Genomic DNA, 14,498 nt, shown 5'->3' with positions numbered 1-14,498 from the left:
TACAGAGCTCGGCCAGAGCTGATGTGTTTTTGTAACTCACATTAGCATAAATTAATGATGGATGAAAACAGAAAGACAGATTATAAGCAGTATAACAAACAGATAAAAACAAGAGTGAGGCATTTAGGCCCTTTCTATCTCCCTGTAACTGTCCAAGCAGTTCGAATAAATTGGCTGGCTCATTAAGATTTATTGTTCACTATTCAAAACCATCTCATTCCCTCTCTGCTTTACATTTATCAAAATGCCAGTGTGCTCTAATGGAGCCCACTGCTTCATAATTCAGTTCAATTTTGAACTGTCACGAGGAAGCTGTAATACACAGCAGTAAATACACTGTGGTCTGGTGTGTCCTGCTTCGGTGCATTCTGGACGACTGCTGTTAAGTATTGCTGACTAAATTAGGACTGCATCAGGAAGTGTGCAGGGCAAGCTGCATGTTAAGCGAAATCCTGTCTTTTCTCTGTATAAGGGCATGTTGTGGTTGTGTTACGGTGTGAATAAATATTTCAGATATACAGAAATGAAGCATCGGCTTCATCATCAAATGTTTTCACCAATCACACAGAGAAACTGCCGAGTCCTGCTGAAAAGAGATTAATCTCTCTGGGCAAAGTGAGCCAGTTGGCAGAGAAAAATAGAGGACAATGAATCGTGGTGATTACTGTTGCATTTGCTTACTCCATTCCACTTTTTCTACAGTGATTTACAGTGAGCCTCCAGGAGTTTCTGTTGTAAACAGCCTCACAAGGGTTTCAGTCAGCAGCTTCTGTATTTTCAGAGGAGCTTGAAATTGCCAAGATAGCCAGGGGTCTCTTACTGTGACACACTCCCCTGCTGTGTAATGTATCGCTTATTGTTGATTCCTTCCTGTGCAGCAACAATCCAGTTTGTATCTAAAGATAAAAAGATGATAAAGTACAAACATAGCTCCATGGTGAGGGAAATTTAAACGATTGGCCACTCTGAAGACAGCGTGAGAGAGAAAGATTTCTGTTCTTTTGTGCATTTTGTTGCATGTTTTCCTATATTTTTAATAGCTGAGAGTAGAGAGGTGAAATAAAATTCAATTTCAACTTTATTTATTTGTAATGACGAATCATAACAAAAGACATCCCAGGAGACTTTCCTTATAGAGTAAGCTGAGATCACTGTCTTTACAGAGACTTAGCAATTCCTCCATGAGCAAAAAGCAAGTCGTAACCATGGATGTATAATGAAAAATTGGATACAGCTTTCGAGGTGGAGCACATTTCATTGCTATGAATGCTGCTCAGTGGCAAATAAGGACAAAAAAGTTCAACTTCTGCACTAAAGACTTCCACCGGTCCAGCTACTTCCGGTTCAGCTACTTCCACTTTAGCGCTCTGGCTAACTTGAATGTGGACTAATATTTTAATTGTGCGGCTCTTCTAGACTTTCAAAAAGTTATTGGACTGACTGACTCAAATTCTGCCATTAACACGAGACATTTCACATTCCACACACAAAAAATAACCACAAATTTACAGACGTCTTTTCGCCATGTAAGCCATTGGGATAAAAGTATTTTTTGGCCCAAGGGCATCATGTGACCGACACCAATGTTGCAACTCCACTGTTCAAGTCTTGAGCACTTCCGCTGCAATATCAGAAACATCAACTTGGAAACAGTGGCCTTGAAAACTTAATGTGGCAAGAACGTTGGACAGACCAGGCTCTATGCTGGGCGGCCTTGACTGTTTTTTGGGGATAGAGACCTAGAGAAGCACAGCAACCACTTGTATGTCCAGCATGATTTTAAGTCCTCCTTCAGGAAGACGGGAACCTTCAGAGTTAGGGTGACACTACACAACGCTATGCAGCGGTTGACTTGTACTCCCTAATTCTAATTATCTTCGAACAAGTGTAAATAAATGTTCCAGTGTAAGACCAGATCAGATTCTTGTACTCAAAATACTGAAAAAAGGGCCATTTGGCTCTCACCCCTGTTAAATAATGTTTTTTTTTACTGCAGCATGCACTAAGGTGCCTGCGCACCAGCACTGTCTATCACAACAAACAGAGAAGGTCAGATTACAACACAAGCAGAGGGGGAGTGAGTTCATTCTCTGCTCAGGACGCCATAAATCCACCATAACTTTACAGAGAAAGTATTTTTTTGCTGCTATATTAATGTTCTGAATATTGAGCACAGTGCCTTTACAGCTCTTGGTCACCAGGATACATGTCGACAGATTTTACCTAGACTTGTTGATCACCAGTTGGTTTATTTAGCTAATTGAAACATGGCAGAATTCCTCAAATATGAAACAATAGTAAATTAAAATGACCCCAAATATACCCTCAAATCCCTCCGTAGCAGCTAAATCCAACTCTGTTGATGAAATTGTTTATTTGAACTAACTGGTGGGAATATAACTAGGGTTGCAACTAACTCTTATTTTCATCATCAGTTAATCTGCAGATTGTTTTCTTGATTAATTAATGAATTGTTTGAGCTATAAAATGTCAAAATGGTATAAAATAACCCCACAATATTTCACAATCCAAATATCCTTGTGACATTTTCATCACTTGTTTTCTCCAACTAACGGTCCATCATCTGCATACAGTAATTATCCTTTTAATAATCAGTGTCCTGTCAAAATACAGTATATCACATTTGTAAAGCTGCATCTAGATAATCATTCCCATTTAGCTTGAAGCAATACTTAAAAATATCATTAATCAACTATTAATTTCAGCCCTACACACAACTTCCTATTTTGAAGCAAGACATGTTTTCTTCTTGACCTTCATACTTTTTATTAATGTTGTCAGGTGTTGATAATGAATAACTGGTTTCAATCCATAAAGTTTATGAATGATTAAGTCTGTTTATGAAAATACTTGACCTAGATGTCTTTTTTCAAAACAACACGTCAATAAAGCCCCAATTAATCTAACTGAAGTGACAGAGAGAGAGACCTGAGACATTCCTCCTGTGAATTTCACTGTGCTGTTAACTTTCTCCCCAGTTTGTTTTATGATAATAAACTAAATTCCCAACTGTGGCTAAAACTGTGGCTTGGTTTAGAGAAGGAACATTATTTTTACAGTCAAGCTGTATTTCAAATAGCAGCACCACGTGACGCCGAACTGCTGAAACAATTATGACAGTCTGTCTCCTGATAAGACCTGTCATTGTCGTCCTTCATAAACAGATTTAGAGCTCCAGCAAAGAGCCATAATAGAAGAGCAGACAGAATATGATAAGGTGATATTGCCTCAGGGAGCTGTCTGGAACGGTAGACGCCTGGAAAGTGGAAAGTAGTGTTCAGAGCAGACTCCTCAGCTTAAAGACAGGAACAGTCAATATTAGTCTACTCAGTATGGATAAATCAGGCAGTTATCCTCCTTCCAGTTCTTTATAAAGACGACAAGTTAGGGTGCTCTTAGACTTACTTCCTCACATCGTCTTCACAGGCGTGCAGATGGGGAAAGGAATACAAATTAGGACTGATGGAGAGCAATACGGGAAGGGGGAGTTTCATTAATGAAAGTTGAACGTTTTTTTAGAACTGTTTAGCCTCAGACGTCTTGTATCGATCGCAACCTCTCTATTTCCACTTATTTAAGTTGTAACCAAATATGTCACCTCATCAAATGGCATTAAAGAAATGGTTAGACATTTGGGGGAAAGCTGTTATCAACTCATATTTCTGTATTACACTAAGTGTCGAGCTGGAGACATTAGGCGCCTAGCTTAGCATAAAGACAAGAAGCAGGGGGGAAACAAGAAGCATTGCACCATCTATGTCCACAAAAATGCTCACTGTAAAACAATTGACAACAGGAAAAGGTTTCCTTTTTGTTTACTAAACTAAACTTGAGTCAAGTGTGCTAATGAATTGCGTAATGTAAAACTAGCTGCTATGCTAGACAAATAATAAAAGATGAGTTGGTTCCATTAAATTGAGTGATGTGTTACAGCATACCAACACCTTTACAGTCCCTATCAGTCTCTATACTGCAGCTCCATACTGACCTGTTTCAAATCATAAGTATTTCTGTGCAATATTAGATATTCATGACTAGATAAGCAACAGCCGGGTTTGGAAAAAAAGACATCCAGTTTTACATTCATAGGCTGCAGTGCTGACACATTAGCAGTCCAACCCATAATCAGAGTTTGATTCAAAATCAAGCTGTTGAGATGGCAACAACACCCGAAATTGCAATGCTTGAAACAAAACGGACAAAAATGTCAAGTTGGTTGCTGCAAATGTTAGAATAAATGAAAGTTACCATGACCTGACTTACAAGCTGCATTACTAATGTTAAAAAAAAAATGTTGTTTTGTTATTAAAACATTCAGCACACTGATAAAATAATAAGTATGATTGTTTTGACCAGGGATAAAATAATTATCCACATAGCATAGCCACAGAGAGTAGCTGTATGGGTAGTGAAGTCATCTCATGGTAACATTAAGTTAGCTAGTGTTGTGGAAATAGATTCTTCAATAAAGATCAACAAACAGGATCAGCTTTTTCTCCGTGGTTTATTTTGCCAAAGCATTTTCTTCTGCAGACAAAAATACGTTCATCCCTACATCCTCACAAGTTAGAGTCTAGTAGGGAATGACTATTTGCCAAATCTCGCAGAGTCTTTTAGGGAAAGGGACAGGAGGCGAATAGCCTTGGTTGGGTGACGTCTTTAGACCAAACAAAAAACCTGCCTTAGACATTACAATTCTGAACACTCTGAACCTCACTCATCACAAGGTCTCTAACCCAGAGTGCAGATGCACAGATATGCCATTATACCATCATGAGTTAGTTATTTGCATTATCCATTAAGCAGGTGAGACACTAGAGGAGACACTGAACTGTGTCTGACCTGACAAAACTATGATTATGAATTACAAATATCCAAAATTCCCACAACACTAGCTAGTAGGTCTATACCACCCTGTCCTTTTACCTCTCTGCGCAGCTAGTTGACTTTTTCCGGGATGAGAGCTGAGGGCAGGACTGGAGATGGATGGTGAGTTAACTTGCTAATCCCACCATGCTGTCATGCTTACCTGGTTACAGAAAAATGAGCAAAACAACGTTCATTTGGTTACACTCTTGTCTGGCGATTGCAGTGTGTTTCCTACGCTGTGACGACAGTGTGTGGATGAAGCTTTATGTTTTTAAATATACAACTAACATTAGCTAGCTTGCTAATTCCCCCATGCTTCATGCTACACTAGTTACCACCACAAAGAGAAAACATTGCCAGTAAGTTTTATTCCCGGGACTTTAGCGGAGGGACGTACTTTCCGAAATGTCAAAACTACTCCTTTAAACGCAGCTATGTCTCTTTTATATGTATGAAGAAAATGTCTCCATAATTAATGACTTGGTATCTCGCTCCTTCTGTTTTAGCTTCTTCTGTCAGCAGAAACTTTTTTTTTTCTCCCCCAACACGTTATGGGATGCAGAGATGGATCCACCAATTTGGACCTGCTGGTGTTGGGTCTGTCATTAATTATGTCCTGCTGTCATGTTGCAGCCTCATCATTTATCGCGCTCGGCCCTCCTCCCTGCCAGCATGCAGATATAGTATATGCGCGCTCTCTAATGAGAGATGGTGACCTCAGTGACCCGCTCCCTGTTTGAAACAAAGATGAAACTATTACACTGCAGCGGCAACATTTCCACAAGTTTTTGTTTGATGTATCAAACATGAACCTTCCTTTAGGGTAAAAAGGAAGTCTTTTAAAATGATTTATTCAAGCATGTTTGTCCTTGTTAAAATGCAATATTGAAGAGGAAACAGAACGCTGACCTTAAAATGTTTTTTGAGGTAGCACCCCTCAGGAAAAAAAATCAGAGCTCCTCAGCAGGAAGTGCACATGAGAGGATTTCTGCATTAGCCGGAGTCATTGCCCAGCCACCCTAGAGACAACACAATTGATTATTTTTCACATCCTCACCTTTCTTGCAGGTGTGAGTTCACCCTCTGGTGGGCAGCTTCTTGTGTCTGTGGGCAGTCTGCTGGATGACCAGCACTGGCACCATGTAAAGCTTGAGAGGCTCAGCACTCACCTCAACCTCACCGTGGATGAAAACACTCGTCAGGTTCAGATTCCTGCTGAGCTCAGCCACTGGGACATTCACCAGGTGAGAGAAAACTTTTTAAAGTGCTACTCTATTTAGAATGTCTTTTGTGTATCAAACTCCCATTCACATGAAAGATGGCTATAAAGATTTTGTAGCTATGTCCTTAATGGAATATGGCAGCTTGAGTCCATGTTGGTTGCAATTACTGATCGTGATGGAGCACACTGACTCAGAATCCGAATCCGAATCAGACATACTTTAATAATCCCAGGGGGAAATTGATTTTGGCTCAAACTCAGCTATAGAAAACAACATATAACAAAAACGGAAATATAAAATCGTATATATATATATATATATATATATATATATATATATATATATATATATATATACTGTATATACTGTATAACTATATATATAAAAAATATCAAAATTACAATGGAGATGTATAAACAGATCAAAAGTACTGTAATAACGTGCATAGTACAGTACAAATATGCAAAGAACAGATTGTTTATGATTGAGTCCGTATTACAGGGGGGGTGACAGACTCTCCAAGGGACGCGTTGTATAGTTTAATGACCACAGGCAGGGAAGATTGACTGTGGTGCTCTGTGGTGCATCTGGGTGGAGGAGTCTTCTGCTGAAGGTGCTCCTCTGCTGGGCCAGTGTGTCGTAGAGAGGGTGGGAGACATTGTCCAGGATAGACCGGAGCCTGGACAGCATCCTCCTTTCTGCCACGGTCGTCAGGGTGCCCAGCTCCTCCCCCACGACATCACCAGCCCTCCGGATCAGTTTGTTCAGTCTGTTGGCGTCTCCCACCTTCAGCCCACTGCCCCAGAATGTGACAGTAGAGAAGATTAAACTGGCCAGACTCATAAAACATCCTCAGCATCGTCCAACGGATGTTAAAGGATCTCAGCCTCCTCAGGAAGAAGAGTCGACTTTGGCCCTTTTTGTAGACAGCCTCAGCGTTTTAGACCAGTTCAACTTATTATTGAAGTACACCCCCAGGTACTTCTACTCCTTTACGGTGTCAACAGGGACCCCCCTGGATGGAGACAGTGGGTACAGGTGTTTTCACCCTCCTCAGATCCACTACGAGCTCCTTTGTTTGAGTCACATTGAGCTGGAGATGATTCAGCTCACTCCAAGTGACAAAGTTGGACTTACACTTAAACTTAGACTTAGACTTCTCTTCATTGATCCTTTGGGATGAATTCCGGCAATGAAATTGAATTTGCAGCAGCTTACAAAAACACAAGGGAGGTATAAAAAATACAGTATAAGATAAACAATGAAACTCTTAGCTAAATAATTACAGAAAGTCTATACAAAAGGCAATAAACCGTAAACAATAAACTCTTAGTCAAATATATAGGAAGTAGATGTAAGAATACAGGTAAAATGAAATCCACGGAAAATGAAATCAGATAAGTTAAATGTAGAGGAAATGTATCAGATAAAATACTGTATGTCTGACTGTATATGAAAGAAATGATCAGTGGGATTAAATCATTGCACTTAAGTGGTGGATAATTGGGAATTTTTTTCACAGTGTTGCATTGGAACTTTATTTACTTCTTCTGCCACTGCTAACGTGTTGTTTTCCTGTGCAGCTATGCGTGGGAGCTGTCCAGAGCCATGGGCTGCAGAAACCCATCCTGTCCAACAGGAACTTCCACGGATGCCTGGAGAACCTGCTGTACAACGACCTCAACCTGATTCACCTCTTCAAACAGAACAACCACCAGTTCTCTGTGGTGGTAAGTTGTGTTTTCGGCATCTTTGGAACATTATTGTGGAAATCTGCCATTCAATGCTCAACAGAAGGACAATTATTTGACTGTGGAGACATGTAAGGAGTGGGGGAGGTACAGAGTCCAAGTGGGAAGTGATGTTCCCTTCTTAGATCGTTTGGTTTTAGTCTTCAGTCATGCAAATATAAAATGATCCAGTATTTGAAAAACAAATATTTGAGGAATGTAAGGAAGTGTAATTTTGACCATCCTGATCTCGCAAGCTCCATTGTATTTTACTCCCAGATCAGTCTGGTAACGTGTGGCTGAGAAGATTTGGAGAAGTTAGCCAAGTCACTGAACCAATCAGCGTTGGTTTTGAGGCGAGTCGAAGTGTGATGCAACGAGAAGCAACTGTTCAGTGTAAACAACATGGCGGCTTCCACGGATGAGATTAGCGAAGCTATCGAGCAAGCCGCTCGCTAACAATTTGTATTACACCAACAAATGTCCAAGCTAATATCCTTTACCGACATTTATACGGACTTTCTGAGCTTTGCCTTGACGCTGTTCGCACGTGATACACTTTGTTAATTTGATTGGTTGATTTGGCCCGTATGTCGGTGATAGACAGATGGTTTCTCCAATCAGCAACCAGTATTTTCGCCCCATGGATATGCAGAGGTAATGCAAATTATGTGAATCAATCCATCTGTCGGGGTCAGGTTTGGGAACACAGGCCTTAGATGTTAGGATGTGTTAAATCATCATTAGAAACAGGGAGTAACAGTGTTGAAAAAGCTGGTTCATTTTCTGTGTGTATGACTGCGTACATAAAAGGGAGGAAAGGAATCAAATATGAATCCCAAGAAGCCTTAATAACCAGAACCTCAGTTCAGCAATCCTATCATCTGTGGATGGAGGGTTTAAATCACAGATACAGCCCCGTGAAACTCTTGGGATCTGGGTCAACTTTGAATCAATTACGTGTGATTTCTTTCTATTTTCTGACTGATTATAAAACCAGAACTTTCTTAATATTATAGAATTCTAGATTTGTGTCTATATACTGTAGTGTGTGTTATTTGACAGGGTTGACCAGAAAAAAGTGATTCCTCAGAAGAAGAAGAAGAAGAAGAATTACTTTTATTTATCCTGCAAGGGAAATTCAATTCACTCTATTATTATTATTTATGTAACAAACACACAGGCCCGAAATACACACACATGCACAAACAGGACCTATATACATGCAATTAAGGAGAGATGTCAGAGCGAGGGGGCTGCCAATGGATCAGCACCCCGAGCAGCTGGGGGTTCGGTGCCTTGCTCAATAGCACCTTGGCAGTGCCCAGGAGACAAACTGGCACCTCTCCAGCCACCAGTCAACGCTCCATTCATGGTTCACACATGGACTCGAACCGGCGAGTTCTTCATTACTGCATTACTGTTTGGTCTTGTACCATTGCACACTATGATGTCTGTCATTCCTTAATTTTTTTGTGTCACTCTAAACTGTGTATCCTGAAATGTTGAACCAGCTGTATAGTGCCTGGATGTCACTGTTTAAAGTCATACACACACTTTCATTGTTTACAAAACTGCTATATATCACCATTACACCACGTTCCAACTATAGGGACTCATTTACTGATCAATTAGTAAAAATATAACATGTTCTTATGTTGAATTCTTTACTTTCTGACTTCATATCTTTCAACTTACTAACAACACGTACATGAAACATCTGTGTGGGGTTGTTTTGTACCGTATCATGTTCTTAGTGAATCCTTGTGTTTTGCCTTCAGTTTCTCTGGTCTTAACCTATATCTGCATTATAATCAAGTGCTGCCATGATTTGTTTATTAATTTATTTATTTGGATCCCCATTAGCCACGACTAAAAGTTGTCCTACATGACGCTTCCTGCTGCTATTATCACTGTTACTCATATATACTATCACTAGTTTAATGAACTATAAAATTTGTAGCTGTATCATAGCTGCTATTGCCACTACTCATCATTGATCATGTTTGCCACCATAATTATTATCATTTTCATGTTCTATCACCTTAGCTGTGCTTGTTTCTACTATTCTGTTGTATGAACTGTCTTAACATATACGTCATATTCACATAACTATAGATATTATTATAGTTACTGTTAGGCTTTGCTTGCTTGCATCTCTGGAAGATTGTCTGTCTGTCTCTCTCTGTCCATCTGTCCGTCTTTTCTCTCTTTCTCTCTTTCTCTCTCCTTTTCTTCCTCCCCAACCGGTGCAGACAGATGTGCGTCCTCCACAGAGCTGGGTCTGTCTGACGTTCCTGTCTGTTATAGTGAAGGTTTTCGTTGCCACCGTACTCTACGGGGGGATTCTTGGGTCTCTGTAAATCATAAATAAGTCATAGAGTGTGGTCTTTACCTACTCTGTAAAGTGTCCTGAGATGACTTTTGTTATGATTTGACACTATAAATAAAATTGAATTGAATTGAATTCAATTAAATGTTGCAACTTCTCTTCCTGGAGCTAACTCATGACATGATGAGGAACTTCTCTCTCACTGTTTTCTCCTCTTGACTTTTCTGCATCGTTGTCATCGTTACGCCATGGGTCACTTTCACGATTATCATTGTCATTATCATCTTTTTCATCATCTGCATCCTCGTCTTCTTTTTTTTACATTTTTACACCCATCATCATTGTCATTAGCATCATCATGATCCTGTTCATTATCATCACCAATGTCATCACTTGCACATCCATTTTGGAGCGAGAAAGCCCAGAGCAAAAAAAAAAAAAAGACTTGGAAGAAGATGAAATCTGGGAGGAAGGGAGACGGACCGAAACTGGCACTTTCTGATGCAAAGTACTCATCATAAAAGTTTATCTAATATGACTTTTATGTTAACAGGAATCAATGCACACATTATGCCTCACGTTGTGCTGCATAGGATATTTTCCCTGGATAGATTAACCAACCATATCATATATCCATAGTTTATTTTGGGTTTTTATGTGTTAAAGAAATTTAAAACATACTAATGCCTCTGAACTTTGGATCGCACCTTTCTGAAAACACTTATCATTTCTATTTCCTGATGCCACACCTGGATGAGGAAGTGCGAGACAAATGGTGAAAGTGGGTGTAAAAAAGTGTTATTTTTGTAGCTTATTTTAGCCGCGCAGCTGATATAAATATGGTAATACGATGAGAGCTGCTGATGAGACCTCTGTGACATAGAGTCAAACTGTGTCAGCCTCTGCAACCAATGAATATTCATGTTTTCATAATCTCTTTCATAATTATCTCTCTCGCTCTCCGTTTCCTCCTCTCTTTTTCAGGGCAATGTGACCTTTTCTTGTGCTGAGCAAGTTTCAGTCGCTGTGACGTTCACCGATTCCCAGAGCTTCCTGCAGTTGCCAGGACTGACATCGTGGTCATCGGGGATTGTCTCTGTGGCACTGCAGTTTCGGACGTGGAACAAGGCCGGTCTTATTTTAACCTTTGACCTCCCGCAGCTGGAGAGCACGGTCTGGCTGTACCTGAGTGAGGCCAGACTCCGCCTACAGATCAATCAGAATGGCAGGGCGCAGCTGGAGCTAAGTGCAGGTCAGTCCAATTGAGATTTTTCAGGGGTGAATGTTTACGGTTTTGTTTGGTTGTAAAACAGAGATGTAAGAACATAGCTCAGATCTATGCCACAGACATAAAACGCCAGCAGATTATAGTAATGGTCCACAACATGAAGCATCATTCTTCCCAGTTTACGGTGTAATTACCAGCCATGACAGCGCGGCTCGTATTATTTTCACCTTGGCTTTGAGTACATTGCCTGGTGTTTATATGTCAGTCTTCACAGGGGGCCCCTTGAACCAGCATTCATCACCATTATGTTATAAATAATCTCACCAACAAAAAAAAATTGTGAAATGTAAACATTTTTGTATTTCAAAAGTGTTTTATTATTGCATTGTATTGCGTACAGTATGACCTAATGACAGAGGAATGTGAGTAGACATATGCTGCATGTTACAGGCCGTATTGTAAAGCACTACCTGAATAAGATCTATCAGGGCTTTCACATAAAAGCACAATGTCAACTTGCACAAGGCCTTTATTTCCAATAGACAAAGGGGCAATGCTTAGCTGTAGCAGTCTCTATTAATAAATGTTTCAACACAGTCATTCAAGATCTTCAGCATCAATGTTATTTCTTGAACGGCAGTCTTAAGGGCCACTACTAGCTTTCAGGCCCGGGCAGGAATGAGAACTTAAATGCGGAGGTTCGCAGATCAAAACTGAATTTATTTCTTGATGTCAAGAAAGTGGCACAGAACCAAAAAGGCCACAAACAAAAAAAAAAAATCACTCCACACAGGACAAACAACAATCGATGATTAAAGAACAAAGTACCAAATAAAGTCGCTCCGTCCAGGAGGAAAAAACAAAACGCAAAGTTACCAAATTAAACTCCAAACTAAGTCGCTCCATACAGGAGGAATGACAAAAAACAAAGTGAACAAAATAAGAAATAAAACAAAGTCACTCGGGCCCGGAGGAAAAAACAATCAAAAAGGTTAAACTTACTATGAGCAACAGGGAATACAAACACCTGAGCGTGGTTACAAAGAAGTATATGGCACGAACAAGGCTGTGAAAAAGTGCTGGAAACATCCGACATGAAGTACAAAATAATCTGGCAACGGGACAGGGGAGAAGACACAGACTTTGTACACATGAAGGGAGGGATACCACAGGTGGAAACAATCAAGGAATGAGGGAATGATGTCAGACCAGTGACACAAGAGGAAAGGCAAGTGACCTGGAACGAGAGGAGAGTTATCTTTCAAAATAAAACAGGAAATTCACAAAACAAAAACCCAAAGACAGGACAGACCTCACCGCGGCATGACACTAGCTTCCTTGGGCTTTTAATCAGACAGAGGAAGACTGATGGTTATCATCATGTGAAATAACATAGAGAACACACCTAGCAGCGGCAAAGTGTGGCGTGCGGCAGGCAATCATGCATTGTTAAAGAAACGTTTCGGTGACTGCTCCGAGCTACAGTCGTTGATTCTGCAACAAAGTGCGGCCAAAGCAAAAGTTGGAGATAATACATTTTTACAGCGAAGTATGGCCAAATTATACCCACAGCTAATCAGGAAACGATTAGCCCTGTGACTCCTGTGACATGTTGACTGAGGTTACAAAGAACTTCTATCCGCCTGAAGCCTGAAACGCATGAACAGAGCCACAACTCTCCGCTGCTTGGTGTGAATGGACCTTATCCCATACTTAAATCAAAACTCCTTACATCAAAAAAACAAGATGGATCTTAATATCAATATCAAAATGACAGTGTTGACTAACAATGTTTATGCATCTGTGTGTGCAGGCTCGGGACTGAATGATGGTCAGTGGCATTGTGTGGAGCTGAACTCCAGACGAGATCATCTGAGCATCACAGTGGACAAAGACGAAGGGGCCACCGCTCACACCAGCATCCCACTTCCCTTAACCAGAGATAGTCAACTCTTCTTTGGCGGTAAGACGACACGAAACAAAAAGCATGCACCATGTGTGCTGTTTATATCTGTTTTTATTAGCAGTTTAAAAAAACTTGATTCACAGGCATTGTAGCGACAGCAAATACAAAATGTCCCTTGTCAAATACTTGATTTTGTACCTCAAGATGGGAAACTTGCTGACATATACACTTAGGACTGGTTAAAATTCATGATGGTACTTGGGTAATAATTATCATCTCCAGATCTACTTTGGAGGTTTAGTGCCACCCAGAGAGAGGTGAAGCCATAAAGCTGCTTTGCCTCTCCCTCTCCATTCTCTCCGCCTCTCTTCTCTCTTTGAGGTTTACTTCCTTTAAATTATCTTTCTGCTTTCCCAGTTTCTTCTTTGCTCTCTTCTTTCCATCCACATTGCATTGCTCTCTCTTAAATCACCTTCCCGTTGAATTTATCTGTTTCATGTCCTCCCTCCCTGTCTCTGAAGTGCTTATACAGTATATACTCTCTCTCCAATTAGTCATGAGATCGTGGCCTCTTCTCCAACCACAACACAAGTCACATGGTATAGTTCACCTTTAAGAGTATAGAGCACACTTTCCATATGATTGAAAACATTACATTGAGTTGAGAGTAGTGATTTAAGTGATTTTTAACTCTCAAGGTGTAACACTGAGTTTCGAACACCTCCACCATAAGTCACTGTCACTGCAGCGAGGAGAACGGCTCCAACAAAATCTTCTTTTGAGCTCCTAAAATGCAAAGTGACAAAGAGTGACTCATCTTTCCTCCCTCTGCCGCTGAGGGTGTCGAACCGTGCGCCTGACAGGCTGGCTGTAATTAGAGAAACGCAGAGCCTGGAGTAGGAACGCTGTATTTTGCAACAGACTTTCACCATCCAGGATCAACCTCGAGCGTGAATCACTGACGGATAAGACATGGAGCTCATTCACACGCTTTGGCTAAGAGCGGATTTATGCTGCAGACACCTCAGGTCTGCTCAGGGCTTAGATGAGGGTAAACAGAGAAACAAAAATCTTTTCCATCAGATACACCAAGATAACAAAGTGGAGAACAAAGACACTAATGAGCATCTTGCGCATGCTGAATCTGAAAATGCAACTGAAGCTGGGAGCAAGAAAATTCCACATTTTG

The 14,498-nt window shown here is 40.5% G+C and overlaps 1 protein-coding gene across 1 annotated transcript in view; it reads left to right on the top strand.

The window, feature by feature from the left end:
- LOC310965424 (contactin-associated protein-like 4) overlaps positions 1-14,498 on the top strand; it is a gene marked incomplete at both ends in the record, with an annotated part of 110,638 nt that overhangs the window by 50,566 nt on the left and 45,574 nt on the right. Inside the window, 4 exons of the mRNA XM_083939018.1 lie at positions 5,959-6,134; positions 7,697-7,843; positions 11,160-11,427; positions 13,217-13,366. Of these exons, the coding sequence (XP_083795144.1) occupies positions 5,959-6,134; positions 7,697-7,843; positions 11,160-11,427; positions 13,217-13,366 (741 nt within the window). The remainder of the gene's footprint in view (positions 1-5,958; positions 6,135-7,696; positions 7,844-11,159; positions 11,428-13,216; positions 13,367-14,498) is intronic.

Source organism: Echiichthys vipera (assembly GCF_963691815.1).
Source record: "Echiichthys vipera genome assembly, chromosome: 3".
NCBI lineage: Eukaryota > Metazoa > Chordata > Actinopteri > Perciformes > Trachinidae > Echiichthys > Echiichthys vipera.
The sequence above is the reverse complement of the archived record's forward strand: the minus strand, read 5'-3'. Positions and strand labels throughout refer to the sequence as shown.